At 40.4% G+C, this 22,728-nt stretch overlaps 1 protein-coding gene across 8 annotated transcripts in view; it reads left to right on the plus strand.

Moving 5' to 3' along the window:
- OSBPL1A (oxysterol binding protein like 1A) overlaps positions 1 to 22,728 on the plus strand; it is a 77,901-nt gene that overhangs the window by 53,963 nt on the left and 1,210 nt on the right. For 4 of the 8 annotated variants that reach the window (XM_054814175.1, XM_054814176.1, XM_054814177.1 and 1 more), the window contains 12 exons: positions 2,962 to 3,118; positions 8,102 to 8,177; positions 9,703 to 9,837; positions 10,174 to 10,271; positions 10,899 to 11,081; positions 11,498 to 11,605; positions 11,697 to 11,786; positions 12,011 to 12,137; positions 15,412 to 15,528; positions 16,275 to 16,398; positions 18,889 to 18,979; positions 19,924 to 19,947. In XM_054814175.1, the coding sequence (XP_054670150.1) occupies positions 2,962 to 3,118; positions 8,102 to 8,177; positions 9,703 to 9,837; positions 10,174 to 10,271; positions 10,899 to 11,081; positions 11,498 to 11,605; positions 11,697 to 11,786; positions 12,011 to 12,137; positions 15,412 to 15,528; positions 16,275 to 16,398; positions 18,889 to 18,979; positions 19,924 to 19,947 (1,330 nt within the window). The remainder of the gene's footprint in view (positions 1 to 2,961; positions 3,119 to 8,101; positions 8,178 to 9,702; positions 9,838 to 10,173; positions 10,272 to 10,898; positions 11,082 to 11,497; positions 11,606 to 11,696; positions 11,787 to 12,010; positions 12,138 to 15,411; positions 15,529 to 16,274; positions 16,399 to 18,888; positions 18,980 to 19,923; positions 19,948 to 22,728) is intronic. The other 4 variants (XM_054814178.1, XM_054814179.1, XM_054814174.1 and 1 more) reach the window with 1 other exon arrangement.

A 22,728-nucleotide genomic window follows, 5' to 3' on the forward strand; every position in this document is an offset into this window, starting at 1 on the left:
TAAACCCTACCTAGAAAGGTGTCTTTATTAATCAAGTACATTGGCCAAACTTTTCTATCTGGAACTGAAGACTTAACAGTTGTTGCAATAGGAGATGAACTTCCCTTGAGTTAAGTTTCTGTCATTGCTGTTTCCCTTTGCTCTCCCACTCTTGCAAAATGTAGCTGCTGTTTTTACTGTTACCCTGACACTTCAGGTTTCATGAGCTGGAGTGCTTCCTAGTCAGCCTGGTCTTGTCTTAAAGATCACTTAAAAATTTTGGCTTCTGAACAGGGACTCTTATTCCTTCTCCCCCCTCCTCAGCCCACACCCCCTTAAGTTCAATAGAAAAAAAAAAATCTCATTTTTTCCTAGTCATCTGTTTGACAGCTGCTCTGTAGCAACTTGTGAATATATATCTTTTTTTGCAGTGATGGGGGAGTATGCAAATCTTAATTCAGAAAAGAGTTAGCTGCAAGTACACAGGGAAAAGCTCAGTTTGAGCTGCCTGTTGATCTGTGCCCACAGTACAATACTAGGCTTGTTCACTCTGACACCTAAACAAACTTTCAAGGCTTTTCAAGCCCGTTGGGTCAAAGGAGGCAGCTGAGGTTTAGGGATTGGAGATTGGTATCTTTGGAAGGAGCTGTTGTAGACGTACTTTCTCAATGAGAGCCATTTCTCATGAAGATGGGAGAGATGTCTCTAGAGAGCAATTTCTTACAACAGCGTCTGGTTTCATTCTTCTACTGTACTGTATAGCGTGCTCTTGTATTAAGTAAGGCTCGTGCCCTGGAAAAGGTTGGCTGGTCAGTGTCTACAGCTCTGAAGAGGTTTGCAGGTGCTGAGCTCAGTCCAGCATAATTGTCTCTCAGCACTGTAAGGCTAGCATTAGGAGAACTGATCACATGCAGTGTTTAAAAATCCTTGTTACAGTGAGACGCACACCAGAGAATGGTCAGCGGTACTGGTGAAGGTTACCTGTTCTTCCCTTTCCGCCTCTGGAGTCCTAGGGCTGTTGCGGAAACTCATATTGAGGGAATTGTGTGTCCTGGACTCTTGTCTGAAAACAAGATAGTCCCAGGTGGTACGGAAAAAGAAAGGAGCCTTACAGGAGGCTGACTCTTTGCTTTATGTTACAGGGTTTGCTTCGTGCTTTTCTTGACATCGTAACTGTTGCCAGAGTTGAGCAGCTCTTTCAACGAAGAGGTGGAAATACTTCCCTTGAAGGGATTTCTAGCTTGTCACGTGGTCAGGATGCTGAGGCCTAAGTTATGTTACACTGCTAGATTGTCTCTTCCTCTGTGATACTTGGATATGCAACAATGTTTTCCTGACTAACTGGGTTTACAATCTCTGGGAAAATCTGTATTTTATGTAACAAACTTGTCCACCAGTAAAAATTATTTTCCTTATCCTACTTGTTATATACAGTACCCACCAAACTAATGCTTTCATATGTTATATCATAATTTGGCACAGAACTAGACTGACAAATTTGGGGAAACTTGTGAGAAGATTCTTTGGAGTGCCAGTCCCCTTTTTTAACATATTCTCAGCACCAGCTGGCAGTTCTTTTCATTCCCTAGCAACTGTCTTAATTTCAGTACTGTCTTGATGAGGATAGGGATGGATGTTTTTAATGAAAGCAATTTATGCTTCTAGGTCTCACTCCCTTTAGAGAGGATGGAGACATTGTGGCACAGCCCATCCATTCATTAGGATTTTGTCCTGTCCTTGACACTTCCATGATCTGGATGTAGTAGAAAGTCCTCTTGTCACTGTCCCCTTCACCAAAGCAACAGATAATTAACATGTTCTGGAGAAGCTGCTGGCATCATTTTTTTAGAGAAAACAAGAAGGCACCTGGCAATGGGCAGCTGTGACTGATACATTTTTTGGATGGACTGCTGCTTCAGCAGGTTTTGATTACTAGTTTTGAATTAGAATTGGTGTGTGAGAGAATGACTAATCTTACCATTATTCCTCTGGGTATTTGCAGCCAAGAGCAGTAGCATATGCTGAAAGAAGTGCATAGCAGGAATGGTGTCTACTGGAGTTTGGGTTTGCTCTTTTCAGAAACAGTGAGGCTTGCATTAAGCTGTTTACCATTCAGTGTTGTACCTGGTTTCTGCTAAAGGGTTTCCCAAATGGGATAGAAATTGGTGCTGCTTTACTTGTCTTGAGCTATTGCCTTGATTCCTGGAACTTGCAGTTGGATAATCCTTTGACAGTCTTGTCAGGTTTGAAAGAAATACATGAAACATAAGTACAGCCTTTTGCCAGGAAACTTACTTTTCTGACTTGGAGCGAGACAGTCTCTTCTCCAGAGCTGGTCAGGCACTACCTGACCAAAACACTGGTTGGAAATAAGGTGGTGTCATTGATGTTGGTTTTAGTTTTAGTCGTGATGTGGATTGTACTATTAAACTACCTTCCAGAGTACGAAGTTTATCTTGATTGGTGAGCTTATCATTTAGACTTTGCTGGGACTTATGTGGCTAACGTAATCCACTGTGTGTTATACCTCATTCTGTTCTTTGATACTTGTTCAGTAAGTTGGGATGTGCAGGTTTCTGAACAGCACTGTCTAAGAATTTAGACCAAACTGAAATCTTACATAGAAGGAGGAGTCAATACTTGAATGTTGAGGTAACTTACTTAGTTAGCTAAGGTACTACTGACATCTGTGTGACACTGGCATTTGTCCTAAGCAAGTTGTAGTAGCTTCAGTTTAACAAAAAAGTCAGATTTTGTCTCTGATAGAGGATTTTTAACGTACTGTCTTCTTGCCTATCTTTTTATATCTAGATACAGAGCTGCAGCGATCTGTGGCAGTACTAGTTACTTACCAAATGGATACTGTCATCAGGACACAGTAGCCTACTTAGGTTTCAGTTTGGTACAAAGAGGGAAGATCTGTTAGTGACTGAAGTCTAGAACAGGCAGTAGATTCATTAACATGCACCTGCTTTTTTGCAGATTCAGAATCTGAAAAATCATTAAGTGGATTTGAAACCACTACAGCCTACTCATTAGAGGACAGCATGGATTCAAAAGATACAATAACTTCAAGTATGTCTGAAGAAAAGGTTTGTGGCAGTGGGGAGTCGCTGTCTAACGGAATCAAAAAACACAGGTAGGATGTTGCCTGTTCTTAAGATATTACAGTATGCATTAACGATGAGTAAAAGACAACAGGAATCTCTGAAAAGAGAACTGTGAAAACTTTTAAAACTTTGTAAGGGATGATTGACATGTAGTTGGTCGTGCTATGATTTTATAAAGAATATTTTTCCAAGGCTAATGTGCTCCTTCATCTTGCTTTTTGTTGATTGAATCTGAATAAGTAAAAATAAAATTTAATGTGCTGTGTAAAAATGGACACACCTGTTTTTTAATAGATCTTATTAAAATATATGTGGATTTTAATTCCTTCATGTATCTTTAATGACCTATGCCTCCAATTGCCTCTTTAATTTCCAGTCATTTGATCCTTCTGTTGGTATCAGGAATGAATGAAAAATATTGCTAGCCTGGCATCAGACACTCAAATGTGAACAAAGGGAGTCTTATTCTGAAAGTCTCATCCATGTTTTATGTGCTTATTTTATGTTGTCAAATGATCCATTTTTGTTTGTTTCCTTGCTGATAAAGGAGGACAATAGGTGTGGAGTTAATGAGATGTAATAGACACCACTATTCTCGAGTTTCAGTGAAAGGGCAATATAATGTTTGTGCTACAGATCAAGCCAGACTTCAGCGTGTTTCAAAAAGGCCGCTTTGGGAGTGGTTTGGACATGCGGAATGATGACGGGGACACCAAATTTCTGTAAAAACAGCAAATTGATATTTAATTTTACAGAAGCAAGAAAGACATGCTTTAATTACTTGGTATATTAAATAGTTAAATTGCAGTCACTGTTGAAGTATGTGGTAACGTCAGAGACCCGATGTTCCAAGGTTCAACCTCTGCATATATATCCCTCCCATACTAGGCAAAGACTAAGGTAAATGAGGGCTTGGGTGGAGCAATGGGGTGGTTTGGGAAGGTAACATAAAGCAGCTGACTCAGCATGTTGCTCTCTGCTCTTGTGCTGTTAGCAAGGTGGTATTTATGGCCTTGGCTAAGTGCCTTTCTGAACTAGAGCAGGAAGTTCAGACTGGGGAGGAGAAGCGCTGGGTAAAGGTGGATGGATAGCTGAATTGCATTCATTGCCTTGGAAACAATGAGGAGAAAGGAGGCAGTTGATGATCAATATGAAAATGATGATGCATGTTGACATGCATTGTCTTGAAGAGTTTTAACAAGAATTGATCTTTTTACTATAAAAAAGAAATAACTTGACAAGTTTCTATAACAGTGCACTGTGTTGTCAGAAGGATATGGAGGAGGTGTCTGGAGGAGCAATTAAGATCTACTGGTTTTGTAAGGGGAAATGAAAAGTAATAAGTACCTTTGCCTAAGTTGTTTCTGAGTTGCCTTTTAGTAGTAAAGGCAGTATAGGATGTTGGAGTAAAATGAGTGCATAAATTGGCTAATAATTTACTGCTGAAGAAAAGCGGAAACATCTGTTTTGCATATAGATAAGAATGTATGGTCATATTTTCTGTGACTAAATGGCTATAGAGCACATTCTAGGTTGAGCTGTAACGTTACGGTGTTTTACCTGGCACCTTGGTGACACACTGGGATTTGTCCACAAATATATTGATGCAAACCATTTCTCCCCAGAGCTCAGCCAATTTAAATTTTACTTCCAAGAGAACCTTCTCAGGGGATGGGAGTTGTGTGGTGTTTCTAGTCTCATTTCTGAGCCTCCTGGTGGCAGCGATATTTGGGCTGGCATGGGATCTCTTCGCTGTGTCTGATTGCAGTTCTGACTTGAGAACTGTTACCTGCCTGGACCTGCTGGCTCCAGTTTGTGCCTCTCTTCATTCTGGGGCTAGTTAGAGAACATGTGGTCAAATACACATCATCTGTGATGCAACCTGTGTCCTTTTTGGACCAGAAATCTTAACTTCTTGATGCTGTGAAAAGTGAGGGGTCAGAATGTTTTGACAGCACTTAATTCCATCCTTACACCTTTAGGTTTGCTGTAACTTTTTTGTTTAACTTCCTTTTGTTTGAACCACGTAGGAACAAGTCACTTAAAGAATAAACCAGATTAATTTCTTTTGCTTAAAATCATGATACCTTCCTGTAGTTCCTCAGATGAATAGAAGGTCTGCAACTGCATTTGGGTTGCACATGAGAGTACTCAACGCTGTTTAGCAGTCAGTATAAGACTGCTTCCTACCTTCATCTAGAAAACCTGAGTTCCAATCCGGATCTCAATTATTTGAGTGGTGAGGGGTTTGCACAAGGAGGTGGAGGTCAGTTTTTGATGGGGGGTGTGTTTTGGTTTTGGAGATGTAGGAATAAATCTGTTAGTTCCAAGGAATAAGTGTTAGGATGTACATATATAGAGAGGGGAAGCCAGTGTTGAGATGTTCATATATAGGTAGGTGAAGCTGGTGCCACTTACAATCTGCTATCTTGTTCTGTTTTTTTAATGCAGTTCGCATCCTACCAATTGTTCATACAGTGTTTGAAAGAATGTGGGTGATGTGACTTCTTGTAGTTAGGTTGATTTGAGAGTGGACTTAATTTTTGGAAACTTTTTGGGAGAGGATTTGAGAGAGAGAATAGTACATTAACAACTTCCCTCTTAAAAAGAAATTATTTGAATTCTTCCAGATCTAATCTGAGCCAAATGTTTTAAAAAAAGGACACCACCCTCCCAAACCCTTGCACAAAAAGGTTTTGTAATAGTTGCCAGTATTTAACATGCATTTATCACTGCTGTTTCTCTCTTATTGCTGAGGTTTTGTAGTAGCTTTCCCCTTGGTCCCCCCTACTGGGGGCCTTTCAGAATAAAAATGTGTTTGTGTTTGGCTTTTTGGGAGCCAGGAGGTTATTTGATCAGCTTTACATGAAGCTAAACATACTTTTTTCACACTATATATCTTCTTCCCCACACAGTTCCTGCAGTAGCTGATCTACTCTAGATAATGCTTCCAACAAGTGTTTTTAAGTAAATGATCTTAAATGCATCTTATCTGTTCTACTGCACGGACATTCCAGCAGATGTTTTTGTCACTTAAAACTAAAATTAACTTCCTGAGTTGTTTCTAAAATTGACATCTGGAAGGAAATTTTTGCTTTTACAAACCTTTCCCTTAATTGCAGGGAGTGTGTCAGGGTTAGTAGGCCTGAAGTCTTGGCTGCCTGTCATTTTTCCACATGTCCTTACTTGTCCCTGGGATCTTTCTTGGTGGCTTCAAACTGCTTTATTTCTTCGGTCCTTGTGTGTTATATGGAGAAAAGAACTGACTCCCATATCAGGTTTGGCTGATATAGACAAGAAATATGGATGAATGGCTGAAACTGAATGCCAAGTTTCAAGTAATTAAATAAATTGAATGGAGGGACAGGTTAACTTTAATGAAAATGCGTAAGTTTTAATATATAAGGAAAGCAATCCCTGTGTATCCTTTAGCAAACTAGAGGCATGTGAGTGTGTTTTACATGCAGAAGGGCTTACTTAAACACATAGCTGCTCTGCTAACTGCCTTCATTAAAGAAACACACAGAAAAAATAAGTAACTACAAATGAAGATAAGACTGAATACTTGGTGGACACTGTCCTCTCCTGGACATTTGTATCAAAGCATCCACAGAAGTATTTTATACTTAATATTATTCAAGGCTATCTGTTTCACAGAATATTTTTCTATCAGTGGAAAATCAGAATAGAGAGTGAGTGATACCATGTTGGTCAATTAAAATAAATTCTCCTACCCACTCATCCTCTGCATGGGAGCTGAGTAAAACAAGTCAGTGTTGAGCTGTTAGCTACTTGCTAACAAAACATAGTTTCATACCATGAGGAGTTCAGGCATATGACTAAGTTTTTGATTGGATGGGACTTGTATTTTAAGGACCACTTTTTGGTTTTCTTTCTGTGAACTGAAGTATTGGTCCTGGTAAAAGTGTTTCAGTGGCAGATAAGTATGGGAAATAACACAGCAAGTAGGGCTACTGAAAGTAACAACTTAGTCTGAATAGATTTTTTTTTTTTCTTTTGGCAGTGCTTCTGTTTATCAGAAAAGTGGGGTGGAGGAGGCACTACAGCCTGTTCACACTCTCTAAAAAAGATAATGCTTTAGCTACTTTGAGGGGAGATAAGACCTCCTTGGTTAGGAGGGCAACACCATCATTTAGACAGTCAACTAAACTTTGAAACTCATATAGTTCATGCAGTTTGAGCTGTAAGTACTTCTTACCTGTTGAGAATTTTCCTCATTGATAATAGCTTCATGATCCAAACACTAATTTTAGTGGTGTTGTGAACAAAAGGCTTTGACTTACGTTTATCGCTTTCTATAAGTAAATTGGATTAATAGTTGAGCTGGTCAGTAGCAGTAAGAAAACTGAACAAAATCTGTGCCTGATTTCTTGTAAAGCTGAGAAGTACAGGCTGTATTACACAGCATAAATGTTGCTCTTGAAAGTATGTTTAATATTTGCTTCAGGATATGTCGGCCCCCTGTAGAAGAGGCTGCTGTATTTTCTGTTCTTTAACAATGCTGCTTTTTCTGTTGTTCCTGAGGACTGATTTTAATACAGACAATAAATGTCATGGCTCTTCATTGTCAGCATACAGGTGCCTAGCAAAAAAAAAAACCCCAAACCCACTATTTAACTCTCAAATCTGTTCAGATGTAGTGAACGTACCTGTGGACTTACTTGGAGAGAACTTACTTTCTCTCTAAGTCATAACTAAGTATCTTAATGGTGCCATCATGAAAACAGTGTTCTGGTAACTGATGTAAAAATTCTCTTATGTTACTCTTATGTAAAATGAAGGGAATGGTTCTGGTTCTGGTTTTTTGAGAAATTCAGGTTTCTGTCCTGGTAAAACAGTTTAAATGCTTCAAAGTAGCACTATTGTTCCCCCTTAATTTTTAATTTTAAATTGGAAAACTGTTACTTTCAAAGATTATCTGGGCTTCTTAGTCATGGTTAGTAATGGAAAACTTTTCTTACTTCTGCCTTCTTCCCTGTTCCTTTCTGCAGAACAAGCTTGCCATCTCCGATGTTTTCTAGAAATGACTTCAGTATCTGGAGTATCTTAAGAAAATGCATTGGAATGGTAGGTAACCAAAAAGCTATGATAAAAGATGTGAAGTGATTGTTTTATTTGAGGCCCAAATGAAAACTTGGTGAGGAGAGGGAATTTTTTTAAATTTGCTTCTGATTCTTTATGTGCTTTCACAACTAAAGAAGGTGAAACTTGGTCAGAGCAATGTTCCTTTGGTAAAAGCACTTTCTCTTAATTTTAACCCCTAAAGTACTTTGTGGTAGCAAAAATTTTTTACTTTGTGAAAAAACAAAAGAAAACCAAAAAACCAACCACTTAAATTTTGCTCTTCTCCCTTCCCCTTAGTATCTTAGTGTTTCCCTCCATGGTGTTACTGGCCCAGATGGTGGCCAGATCAGAGGTTAGCTGGGTGGCACATAATCTGCTTCCAGCTGAGGGTGAATTCTGTCCATTAGATCCTGCAATAGGCTGAAAGTACTTACTGCTGAGAAACCTCTGCCAGCCTGTAACAGTAGCCTACAGAAGGGAATGTGTGTGTTTAGTTGCTGCTGCTTTCTCCTCCTCCCCTTGCTGTAGTTAGAAACAGCACCAAGCAGAGAGATGTGAAAATACTGGGGAATGCCTGTATCAGCAGCACCAGGTCTTGTGAGTTGTGCAGCATCTGAGGCTTCTCACAGTGGTTTTAGTGGAAAAGTATAACAACTTTAAAATACAAAGAGCAGATTGAAAGCCTGTCTTGCATAAGGTGTGTGCAGGGAAAAAAAAAATCCATAAAGGTCTTAATTCTCCTTTGCAGAAATTGCTGCGCAGAAGTTGCAGTTTAGGAGGGGCAGGGAGAAGCTTGGACTGGACGGTACCGCAGTGTCTGCCAAAGCTGTTAGTGCCAGATGCTGCTGTTACGGTTAAGAACAGTGCTGCTTACTGCGCATATTGCCAGTGGTCATAGTATATGCTTTTAATTTGTTGGTGCAGGCAGTTTAAAACATTGCTATGTTATGCAGAGGGCGTGCTTTTTAAAAATGGGAAAGAGGATAAACAGCATCAAAACTGTAGGACTTATCTTCATTTTTATTCATGATACAAAAATTCCTTTTTTCTTCAGAATACAGACTCCCTGGTTTTACTTCTTTGCTGCCGTGTTTCCCTGTCCTTTTTCATCCTCTTCCCCCTGCCTGCCCACTTGCCTCCAAAAAAGATAATATGTTTAAGTAATTAGATGGCCTATATCTATTTTAAGAGTAATAAATAACTTAGTCTTTAAAAGGGTCCGTAATACTTCATTCCATTGTTTCATCTCACCTTCTTAATGCATTTGTTGTTAGGAAGTTTGTTTGTTTGATGTTTGGTTTTCTTTTTGTTTTAAAAGTAGCCTTAACGTCAACACAGATGGGCTTACCAAGCTCGTAAGGGATGTTACAGGGTTTTTTCCTTTCAGCATTAGCAGAGCCAGGTCAAGCACATTGCATTAGCACTAAGAGCATCATTTATTTTTGTAATAAGCCAATTACACTTGGGTTACTGAAGGTCGGTGTATCTAATCATTTGGGTTTTAACACAAATTTCATTTGTGCATCAGGAGTTGTCGAAGATCACAATGCCAGTTATATTCAATGAGCCACTGAGCTTCCTACAGCGACTTACAGAGTATATGGAGCATACATACCTCATCCACAAAGCCAGCTCACTTTCCAGCACAACTGAGCGAATGCAGGTACTTTGGGCATGATAATTTGTGCTAGCTCTTGATGAATGCATTGGGATTTTTTTCCTTCATAGATAGTCTCATTATTGGGGAAACTCCTGTAATCTGGTGCATGTTGGATTCTCTTAGTCATTAATCGACTTTGCTTATCTAGGAAAATGTTTGGCTTTTCCTAAGGCTTGCTTTTTTAGCCTTTTGATGAAAACTGTTGATTCCCCTGCCTTGCAAACAGAATTTTGCTAAGCTATTTCAGAAGAATCATTCTGTAATACCATGACTGCTGTTGATACTTGATAAAGACTAAAATTCAGGAGATGAACTGTGTACTCTTACTCTTTTGAGTAGTGTGTTGCTGCATTTGCTGTGTCTGCTGTAGCCTCACAGTGGGAACGTACAGGGAAGCCGTTCAACCCATTGCTTGGGGAGACATATGAATTGATCAGGTAAGGAACAGAAGGTGCACTGAAGAGTGGAGGGTGGAATTGTGTATAACTGATGTTTCATTAGACTTGTCAGGTGGCTTGCAGACTGCTCTTCAGCTTGAGATTCCACCCATTCTTCTAGTAGCTGCTGGAGGTGCTTGCAATGTGTGTTGTTCAGTAATGCACCTGCTAATGAAGGGAAGCCACTTTTCAACTGAGAGCAGGCAAATAAAATTTGCCAGGTTTAAAAGCAAATTTTATTTACAAAAAAGACTTTTTTCTGAAACCTTCTTAATGAAAAGATGCATGGTACATAAGGGGGATGATGTCTGAGCAGATTTGGTAGTTCTTGTTACCTTTTTACATTATCAGAGAATCACAGAGTGGCAGGGGTTGGAAGGGACCTCTGAAGATCATCTAGTCCAACCACCAGCTAAAGTAGGCTATGTCCTCAGTTATTTAGAATGAGGATGTTCTATGTATTAGTTGATCTGTCTTTTTGTGTTATCCTAGGGTTTTACCTAACTCTTGCACTGAGTACAGCAAGTATGCCTCAGTCCAACTATCTGTTTCACTCTGGGGAAAAGAACTGCAACTTCACTACACTTGGTACATAGATGCATACTTGTGGTTCTCTTTATTTTGCAGAGATGATCTTGGATTTAGACTTCTCTCAGAGCAAGTTAGCCATCATCCACCAATCAGTGCTTTCTATGCTGAAGGTTTAAATAATGATTTTGTGTTTCATGGATCAATTTATCCTAAACTGAAATTCTGGGGCAAGAGCGTGGAAGCGGAACCAAAAGGCACAATGACTTTGGAGCTTCTTGAGTAAGTTGATAAGTAATAATTGCATAGGCACAGTGGCCACATCCATGATGATTAGTGTGCATTAGTGTCTCACGGCTTAGGAATGGACATGTCTAACACCTCCATCCTAAAGTTTGATGGCAGATCACTTTGCGGGGAGGAGGGGATGAGACGATGAAAGGAACTGCCACTGTTTCTCCTAATATACTGCACACTAATAGTAGCAGTAGTTGGGGCTTGTGTCTGTCCTGCAGATGCCTGTGGCTGTTTTAAGGAATCGATAAAATTGGTAGCAATAGGTTAATAAACTACTTGGGTTTCCTAACTTACTGGCATGTCCATTTCCAGACTTGGTGTGATTTATAGATGATGGCATGTTGCAGGAGTGACATCCAGTACAAAGACACAGTATTTTAATTTTTATTCCCCTCCCTTAGACACAATGAAGCCTACACATGGACAAATCCTACATGCTGTGTGCATAACATTATTGTGGGCAAACTTTGGATTGAGCAGTATGGAAATGTGGAAATAACTAACCATAAGTAAGTTAAGACCGTGAGTGCTTTCACTTGCTGCAAGTTTGAAGAGGAAAAGCATTTGGAAGTAATTAATGTCCTCTTGTTCTGCCTTTAGAACTGGTGAGAAATGTGTCCTAAGCTTCAAGCCCTGTGGCCTCTTTGGGAAGGAGTTGCACAAAGTCGAAGGCTACATTCAGGACAAAAGGTAACAGGAAACAAAATCACTGCCCTCTGTCTCTGATTGGAGTTGTAGAATTGAATGCCCTTGACATAGTCTATCAAGGGCATGAACCTGCCACAGGAAGGTTATTAATTGTGCAACACCAATAATGGAGTTGTAAGAGTTTCTCTCAAAAGTTCTTCTTTCAAATATTTTTGGCTGAAATAAATCCTTTTAAACTCCTTTGTAAACTTAGTCTTTTTTGACAGCAAAAAGAAACTTTGTGCGCTGTATGGGAAGTGGACCGAGTGTTTGTACAGTGTTGACCCAGCTACGTTCGAAGCTTACAAAAAAAATGACAAGAAAAATGCAGAAGAGAAGAAAAGTGGTAAACAGGTATTAATCATGCAAAAAGGTAGTATCTCCAAAGCATGATAAGATTGCTAATGCTCTTAAATGCTACTAAAATATTTAAAATTTCTTTTCACCTTTTCTCTCTTTCCTAGTAGGATACAAAACAGATTGGATGAGTACAAGCATAGAGGGATAAAATGCTTTCTCTCTCAAGGATTTGTATTCAAACTTCCCAAAACTGGGAGTGATCTAAATACCAGATGGTTCATTACCCGCCTCTTTCTCCAAGTCACATGGAGGAAATAGCATATCTATTAGTTGGACTAGTTCTGATCATATATGGTAACGTTTTTATTCTAATAGAGGGATGTGCAAACCTAGAGGCAGGAGAGCCTAGTGTCTCATCTTGATAGAAGATCGTATTTTCCAGCTTTTACAAGGAATTTTTGTATTGCTTTCTATTAACTTCCACAACCATAGAAATGCTTGGGTTTTTTTTACCTCCACAATTGCTTTTTTTTTTTTATTCTGGGGAAAATACCCTCATTCTTAATTCTTCCAGATTTTTGATCAGGAAGTATGCTTTTTGTTTAAGGGGAATGGTAACGGTGATGACGTACAGCTTGATAAAGAACAGCCACTTGCATAGTAGCTTAAAACAGGGATTGTTCCCCTTTGACTGAAGCCAGATAGTTTTTTGTTGGTTTGGGTGTTGGTAGTTTTTATACTTAAGAAAAAAGAGAGATCTCTGAAAGCAGTTGTTCCTGTGCAGGTTCAGATTGTTGCTGTATCTGAGATTGCTCCAGTGCTTGTCATCAGGAGAGTGCTAAAGCCCTGGGGGTTACTGCTTGTCTTCAAGTCTGACCCTGTGAGCTCTAGGGAGAAGGAGGAAAGAAAAACATACCCTGTGTCTTTGTTCAGCTACCACTTTGTGTTTTTGAACAATGCTTAAGATGATCCTTGCTTTTCACTTCAAAATGAAGCATCCTATTGCATACAGCTCAAGCTGCAACGTTGCTCTGATTCTAGAAAAGCACGCTTTTTCTACTTACTTAACTATTTCGGTGTAGAAAACTGAAATCTTTGTAATGCACACAATGGATCAAGTAGTTTGTTGAATTTGTGTTCCCACTGCCCCCTTGTGTTTGAGGAGTTGATGCGGTTTGCGGTTTTTGAACATCTAGGTGAGCCAAGTCTCATGTATAATGTCTGGATGTGGTTTGTCCCTTCAGGATAGTGATGGATTCATTCAGGCATGAAAGCACATGGCCTTTCAGACTTCTCCTGATCAGAATTTTCAGATTTATTTAGTTGTTTTCCAGCTATTCCTTTGTGCTGCATTGCTACTAATGAAGAATTGCTTCTGTCTCCCTTTAGGGGACCTGCTTGAATGTGAGTCCTTTTGCAAATTGCCCCAGATTTTCCCCTGAATCTCTTCGATTTTTATAGGGGTAAAACTTAAGGAAAAACAATTTTTCAGGGAGCTAGACAAGGTTTCATTTATGTAAAGGTGATGTTTTGCCAACGTTGGAAGAATTGTAGATCTGGGGTTAGACCAGGATGATTCTGCTCTGAATGACCTGGAGTCTTTTTTAATCAAGATGAAGCATTTTGTGCAGTATTTTCAGTGCAAATACATGGAAAAACATAATGTAGGGCAACAGCAACTCCCTTCACGTGTGCCTCATTTACAGACACCAGAGGTCTTGCTTTGGCCAAGTCTGTTACTATCCTCCTAGCAATATGCTGCAGAGGTGGGGTAGCACTGAGCATAAAATAGGGATCATTGTGGCAAGAGAACGTGAAAATCTACTTTTTACCTTGTTCTCTGTAATTCTTAGGACACTTTTAAGATTATGTATCCAACAATGCACAAATTACAGTGTGTATTGTAGCCTTTCTATAAAAGTTGGTTTGGAGTTTGACAGTCTGGTATTGAAGTGTCTTTGTTTTGATATGAGGCTATCTTTCCGATCGATTCTGCTTCAAACTCCTGATTTTTGAAAGATCGATCAGTGTCCTTTAAAGGACAGAATGGCAGGTTGCCATCACAGTTCAGGTGTAGTCAATTAAAAGCCCTGTTTATCTTCCTAGTAGCTGAGGAACTGAACCTGGTCTGCATGTTGTTCTGGTTACTTTGCAATCTGTTCATTATTAAAAGCACTGTACCCAAGTGCTCCACGGTGGAACAGAATCCTTTATTATCCTACTTTTCTTGGAGGCACAACATGTGAATCATCTCAGAGGACAACTGAGTCCGGTTTGGGTACTGGATTTATTTTTTTTGCACTAAACATTAGTCTGTATTATCTGATGGAGCCATCGGAGAGCAAAGCTTATTAGCAGCAGGATTAAAGCTGTTGGCATGTAGCCAAAGTATTTAAAGCATTAGTTGCCTTTAAGTTCAGCTTTACTCTCCAGTGGTCTCTGAAACATGCTGCTGTTTTTAGTTGCGATAGTGACACCAAGTTTTCTTGGGAGAGCTGTATCCATTGTCTAGCTGGCTTTAGTTCACTATTATAACATACACTTGTGTGGCATAATTAATGTCAGCAGCATCAGACCCCAGCTGCTTTGAAGCTGTGCGTAAAAAGGGCGATGGTTTAGAACTAGTTCAGGTCACATCTACACTGTGACCATCAGTGACTCTCTACTGCCCCAATAACCCTGGGTGGAGTTTTTCCCTTTCTGGGAAAACCATTTCACAGTGGCTGCAGCTGCTGCAGGTGGTATGTGTCAGCCTTCATAGGGATACCCTTCCCAGAAGAAGCACCTCATCTAGGATATTCATTTAACGTTTGCAGTTTGCCATTTCAGTAGCATAGGGGTCAACGGAAAGGAAGGTTCCGCTGAGCAAAGAGCAGTAGCTTAGGGCTTTGTTGTGCGCAAACTGAAGACAGCATTTGCAATACGTGCTGGTGTTTGTTTGATGTGGAAGGATGAGCAATGTGACTTCTATTCTTCAACTTTAATGAAGTTGAATATTAGGCATGGAAGTGCTTGTGTTTGAGGAAATGGGATATCTCTGTGGTGGAAAAATTGACATTTCTTAATGCTTGAACATCCAGATTATATCTACAAAGATTTTGATGCAAGAAACTGTTGGTAGTCTTCCATTGGGAGGGAATTGGGAGTACGTATATGTTAATGCTGTTATCCTTCTTGACAAGCACCTAGAAAAGTTTCTTTGTTGCTGAAATTATTTACTTTGGGTTAAGAAAATAATTTTATGTAAGTTCCAGTGTTGGAATGAATGGATGTAAATGGTTTATGACTCCAAAGAACTCCTCCTTTTTTCTTTGTGTGCTGCCTTTAGGTGGGCAATACTGAGGAACCAGATGAGATGCCGTTGCCAGATTCTGAGAGTGTGTATGTTATTCCTGGAAGTATTTTGCTATGGAAGATAACTCCAAGACCTCCAAATTCAGCACAGGTCAGCTATGCTTCTGCTTATTGAAAGTGTATGCTGCCCTGTTATTCTGTATGTTCAACACAAAGCAAATCCCTTTGTCTTTCATTAACAAGTCTGGTTTTTCCTGTTTGTTGTAACAAACTTTCCCACTGCAATTGTAACTCTGGGGTTGGAGGGATAACTGCCACAGGGATGACTCTAGAGTTAGCAGAATTTCTCTGGAAAAATGGGATGCTTTGTATAGCTAGCAGTATGGGAGCTTTCCCCACCTCTTCTCTCTACCCTGCTCCCCCCCCCAAGGGACCTACTTTGTGAGAATTCTCTTCCAAAGGGCTTTATTAGAGGACAGACACTTCCTAGGAGATCCTTGCGAAGCCTGCGTAGCCTGAATTGGTGTGTGAAGGGCTGGAGAGTGAGTGGGTGAAATACAAGGGTATGTGTGCAACTGGGAAGACAAAGAATTAGAACAAGAAAAGGTGCCCTCAGTGGGTTAATCAAGGGGGAAAGATCTCTACAGAGGTAGGGAAAATACCAATAGGACTGGAAAAAGATGAGGAGAGAGATAGTGCACTGAGTAACTGGATGCTGGCCTGCTTAAACTGAAACACCAAGGATCACCTACACTCTGCCTGACGGTGTGGTTTTTCTGGTATCTTGAGTATTCCTATTCTGATGATTAAATAATAAAAAAGCACTTGGATGTTTGTTTTTAGACAGCAGCTAGAGACACCATAAAGTCACCTTTTATCTTTGTCTCTGAATTTCAGATGTATAATTTTACCAGCTTTGCTATGGCTTTGAATGAATTGGACAAAGAAATGGAGAGCGTCATCCCCAAAACTGACTGCCGGCTACGACCAGATATCAGAGCCATGGAAAATGGAGAAATAGGTAACTTCAGTTATTGACAAAGGTGTTTTTATTTTTTTGTTAAAACTGAGGGTCTGGGAAAAAGGTGAATTCCACATTCAAGTTGTTTAGATGAACTGCTAGAGTAAGTAGCTACCCATAAAGATCCATTCCTCCATGCTGCAAGACAGTAACTCTTTAATACAGCCTTCTGCAGGTTGTTGTAAGCTTCTAGTGAAAGGTACATCACCCACCTCTACTGGGGCTGGTTGGGAAGGAGTTAATTTTCTTCAGAGCAGCCCGCATATGATGCTGTGTTTTAGATCAGTGACCAAAACAGTGTTGATAACACATCAAGGTTTTAGCTATTGCTTAACTACATCTGCACAGTGTTAAGGCCATGTCTGTTTCCGGGGTTGACAAGAGGCTGGGAGGGGACACAGCAAGGACAGCTGATCCCAACTGACCAAAGAGATATTCCATACCATATGATGTCATGTTCAGCAAAAAATTGTGTGTGTTGGGGGGGGCAGTAGCTTTTGCTTGGAGACTGGCAGGATACAGGTCTGCTAGTGGAAGGTAGTAAGTGATTACCTTTGCATCACTTTTTCCTCCTTTTTTTTCCTTTCCCTTCACTTATTAAACTGTCTTCACCTCAACCCAAGAGGTCGTTTAGTGTTGATTTTTTGGGGTTTTTTTCCTCTTTCTTTTGATTCTCTCCCTTAACCCGCTGGGGTGGATAAGAGTGAACAGGTGACACGTGGGTGCTTACTTGCTAGCCGTAAACCCACCACACCACCTACTTGCTTATGTTCTTCCATATAAGCAAGAATCTTAAACTTCACAATGTTGCGCTTTTTATTTAGCTTTAGGCCCTCTGCTGTGCTCCATAGTTAAGCGCCTATAATTGGAAACTGGTCTAAGGAGACAATCTCTGAGCGTCGAAAGGAAGTATTTCTGAACTTTTCACTTTTCTGTTTCCATCAGCCTGATGCAAAAGGAGTATTTTTCATGTGCTAATTCTGAGAAATGCAGTCTAAACTATTTAAGTGAAACTGTAATGCCAAAAAATACACTTGATGCAAAATTATTCTTCATTGGAAGCTGAACACTTCTGTTGTCCTAGAATAGCGAATGAGAAATACATTATGAGACTTTCAGTGAGTAGAAGTAGTTTGCTTTTTAGAAACGTCGAGATTGTTACTGTAGATGCCATAGAGTGAAAAATGTCTTTTAGTCTGCCGACATGTGACTTGGTGTTAAATACTTCAATATGGTGTGAAACAGCCTCTCCCTGGCCCCCTCTTCTCCTTTTTCTTCGGCATTTTGCATATTAAAGCAGGATGGCCAGCTTTTTAAGACTAAAAGCATGGGGGCTTTTGCTTTCTCTGGATTGCTAAGTGACTGGGGTAAGTCATGAAACCTCTGATTCAGTTTTGCCTGTGTAATAGAGCAATGACTGTGACTACATCTGAGGGGAAAATGTAAATCATACAACTGCACTGTATTACGCCCACGTCACTAGTTTTCATATCTAGATCTCAGACTATTTTTCTCAGAAGGTGATAACCACTTCTTTGAGGCTTTTTTAAAAGCAGATCAGTGAATTACCACTGCCAGTCTCTCCTGCCTGTACAATTCTTTTGTGGCCAGCTGGATGGACATACTTGGTTCAGAGCATTCCCAGTAATTTGTCTGTCTAAACTCGAAGTGCAAATAACTAGGCTGTTAGCAACAGACCATATTCCTTAACTATACTGATAGCATAAAGTGTGTCTAGCAGATAGACTGGTAATAAGCAGTGTGTTAGTAGCTGGCAGGGTAACAGGGAATGACTGATAGTCTTCCAGAAATTTTCTCAACTACTTCTAAGATGTTTATGAAATGCTTTTTGAGGATTCAAGTATGAAAAAGATCACCCTTCACCTAATCTGCTGCTTAGTCTGACTCCTCAGACCTTCTGACCATCCTTTCTGCCAAACAGAAGCAAGTGTTCTGCTTGTTTAGGACTATGACCTGTGCTACTGCAGTGCCTTAACAAAAAAAAAAAAGGGATGCTGCAGAAACACAGTTCTCTGTGGTTTGGAAATGAATATTCTAAACCCCTGTTGATCAGGTACTAGGGACTAGTAACAATTTACCCCAAACCATAAGAAGCAGCAGGTGGCCAGACTTCCAAAGTAAATCTAGCATATCTTACTCAGTTTCCCTACTGAAATAAATTCTAGGTATGTCACCTTCCCTAGCCCACATTTGCTGTCACGTAAACACATTTTCAGGGTCCTCAGGCCATGGATAAACATGTATTTAGGAGTCCTAAAGACTGGAATTCCATTGGCTGATACTGTGCCACAGCTGGCTTTGCTCTTAGACTAAACCAGAAGCTCTTGTGTGTTATGTAGAAGACTTTTTAAATGGACAACTTCTACTACTTCCCTTACTTATTTGCTGGGTCAGGTGAAGTAATGTCCCTGTCTTATATTGCACTTTACATCTTCTGTATTTTTATTTCTGTATTTTTATTCCTTCAAGATCTAGCTAGTGAAGAAAAGAAGAGGCTAGAAGAAAAACAAAGGACTGCCCGCAAAAATCGTTCAAAGTCAGAGGAAGACTGGAAGACGAGGTTAGTGTGCTTACCTCTGCATGTGTGTAGTTATATAAAGGTTTTGAACATTCAGGTTAACTACCAGTCCATGCCAGTGATGTGCAGTGTTGTGTCAGCATGAAGAGCTGACGTCATCAGGTTTGGCAGTGCCACTGTTGTATTTGCAGACTTGGTCCCTGCAGGCTGTAGTGTTTCCAGAGAGAAGTGTCAGGCTTGGTCTCGGTTCCTTCCGTCTCACTGCTTGCACACCCATATTCAAATACAAACTGTGTTGTCCTTTCTGAGCACCTCTTGGTTCTGATACGAAAGAGATGTTGCTGCTGATAGCTGCTTGTAAGGACTGTTGTTGCTGATTAATTTATAACTGCCTCAAATTTGCATGCTTAGCCAGAGAGAGGAGGAGATGCTTCCTCCAGTGAACTTGATAGCTTATTGCCCATGACTTCTCAGATCAGTTGTTGTGTGTGGGCAATACTGTATTCTCACTGCACTCTCAAAGTTGGTGAAATGACTTCATCACTCAGCCAAGTCATTGTCTCCTTTCTGCGAGGGCTACTATCTATAGAACTTAGAAGAGCTAAGTGAAAAATAAGCTTACAAGGGATCTGCCAGAATGTTTTGTGGGGGTTTTTTGTTTGGTTTTTGGGTTTCTTTTTGGTTGGTTGGATTTTTTTACTATGAGAGGGGTCAGTTGGGAGCTCTTACACACAAGCTAAGTAGAAACTGTGAAAACATGACCAAATGAATCTAGTTTGTCCAGACAAGGTCTATTTAAAAGTATAGTAATAAATTGGTCTCCTCACAGAAAGCAAACAAAAAAATGATAGGGCTAAAATCTCTGACAAGCTTCATGTCTTCCCTATTAGCTAGCTATTAATACACCCAGACACTGTGGATTAAATATCTTTAAAATGTTAAAATGTTTGTAACTATAAATCACTTTTTTCTTTTTTCAAATGAAGTCACCCATCATCCCAGAGTCCCAGGTTTGGACATGTCTGCCTTTGTCTTTTTCCTGTGCCTGCTCTCCTGAAGTGTTTGGGTTTGCTTGCCCTGAGACTGGTGGAAAATAACATCTTTGTAATGCTTCCAAGTAAACATGTTAAGCGCTGGACAGCCTTGCACCTCCCTCTTCCTTTCCTCAATTCAGAGTGGTTCTAGCTCTCACCAAGTGTTTTCAAAGCAAGGGATAGTTACACTGTGTTGTTCCGGGTGCCTGAAGTAGCTTAAGGTTTAGCTCAAAGCACCTGAGTTTAGCATTGGAAATCAGGGAATTCCCAGCGAGCAACTCAGAGCAGTGGTTTTTGGGGTGTATAATTAGTGCAGATGCCATTCACAAGGTTCTTCAGTTGCTGTTGTGCAGGTACTGTGGACCTGTTCATCACTTGCCTGAGAGATCCTTTAAGAACTCTGTTTTCCAGGATGTTTCTAAAGCTTTGGCAGAAAATTCCTGGTGTCTGATCTCTTTAGTAGGAATGCCAAGTGTGACTGCCTCCAAAGGATGAATGTGAAGTGTGGAGGAAGAGTTAGGCTTTGGGGAAAAAAAAAATGCATACTGTGAAGGGAGTGTCTCCTACATGTTCCCAGAAGGTCAACTGTAGGTCTTAATCTGCAGTGTAATTTAAATTCTGATGTAAACTACTGCAGGTTCCTTGCCGCAGAAAAGCAGGCTTCTTTCTTCGTCTAGTGGAATTACTCCCTTGTAAGACAATTCTCCAAAGTGCCTAGTGATTTTTTTTAATTATTTTGAATCCTTTAGAGGTGGAGTCTTGGTGTTTCCAAAGAAGTGATTCATGTTGAACACTTAATGTTTTAGAGACTGACCAGTAGTCTTGAGTAAAAGACTAGTTCAGTTCTGAACATAGCAGTGCTTTAGATGAAAACAGTTCTGAACATCGTGCTTTAGATGAAAATCAGACCCCTCCTTCCCCTGTCACTTACCTGGCTAGATTATCTGAGTGCTTTGGGTCTCCTGTGTTTCTCAAACTTTGGTCTTCCCACCACCTTCCCCTTCCTATTGAAGTAGGTGGTCACTGGAGGAGGGGCACATTGTCCTGACTTGTACAAGTGTTGAAGACACACTGGTGAAGTATTGGGTGGTAGAATTCCTTAATGTGAGAGATGAGGTGACCGTGCTTACAGCCCTGCCTCTCAGCAAACTCTTTGTGCTCTGGAACGAGCTACTGTGAACTAGGAGGTGAACTAGATGCCTGCACACACGCCCACACCAGTTGCTTCAGAATAGCTGATGCATCCTGTGTGGAGGTGACGCAGTAGTGAACCATCTGCAGTACGAGGGTTGAATGACTTCTATCTTCTGTTGACTTCAGTTCATTTAACCAGGACAGCAGGAGAACCACTGAAGTGTTCAACTATTCAGTTTACCACCGTGAAGATGGTAAAAGGCATTTCTCCCGATATGCGTCTCAATTCTTTTGACCCAAGCAAGACTTGCCATGAGCTGCCTTGCTCTGTAACATGATACTGGTGGTCTTTATGCTTTTGCTTTTTTAAAGAGATCAAGTTGGATTTGGTCCGAATATGCTTTAATTTCTGTTCTGAAACCTTGCGGTACCCTAGAAGGGAAGAGCCGAGTTTAAACGGGCTGCCTTGCACACGCATGATTTACTGAAATGAGTGTGTTCGCTGCAGTGAAGCATATAAAGCAAGAACTGGCTTTTGTGGCCAGTGAAGAGATGAAAGGAAGCTGTGGAGCGTATTAACCACAAAAACAGCTTCTAGAAGCTGGCTCGTGCCATAAACATGGCTTGGCAAAATACAACAAGAAGTTAAAATGCTAGAGGTCTGGTGCTGTGCAGTGTGCTGTAGAGGCAGAAGATGGAGTAACTGGGCCAAAACGGAAAGTAGCGTTCAGTAATGTACTGCAGGATTGCCAGAAACAGGTGTGGGAGAGGAGGAAGAAGGACAAATTTCTGTGCTGTGGTGGTTTGACAGGGTTATACTCACCACTGGAGGATACTTGCCAGTAATATGGCCTTGTAGTGTACCTTATTTTACAGATATATAGCCCCCTAAAAAAGGCTATATAGATTACACCTGCATGTGTATACACAGTGCTTCTAGATTAGGTATGGGGGAGAGGGAAAGAAGGAAAGAAGGTGCTAAATTTCAGTGTTTCTACCAACAACCAGCTTTGCAAAAGCTTGCAAGTAACTTCATGAAGACAGAGTCAGCTTTCTGGGCATTTGGATTAGCCTCCCAGTGCAAACAGTGAAACGCCACACAGTTAAGCTGTAATAAGGCAGGACTTTTCCTGCAGCCTGTGGATGATATTTCATCTACACTGAGGGTAGCTGGCACACTTGTTCTGAGTTAAGTGCATTGCAAAACACAGCTTTGAAAAAAAAGGAGAAATCTAGATCCCGGGGAAATAATGTTTTTCCATTTTCAGGACTGCAGTGCTTGTGGTGTTTACATGTCTTGCAAAAACTGTTAACTGCTTATGCATGCCAAAATGATTGTTCACAACTGCTTTGAAGTAAAACTGTACCTGTCCTTTTTTTTTATGTGATAGTCCTGACTGCTGCAAATGACAAAATACTGGTGTCAGTAATTTCACCTAGGAGACATTTAAGCGGTGTGGCGAATGGGGAGATCTAGCCACTGAAGATGAGTTTAAATTCACTTATGAAGTTAAAACCAAGAGGGCTTCTGCAGTTATAATAATTACTTTGAACAATAAACTGCTGAAGATGCAGCAAAGCAGTTCTGAACTTCTATAAAAGCCTGTGTCAATAGCTTTACTA

The sequence above is a fragment of the Grus americana genome, chromosome 2 (assembly GCF_028858705.1).
Source record: "Grus americana isolate bGruAme1 chromosome 2, bGruAme1.mat, whole genome shotgun sequence".
NCBI lineage: Eukaryota > Metazoa > Chordata > Aves > Gruiformes > Gruidae > Grus > Grus americana.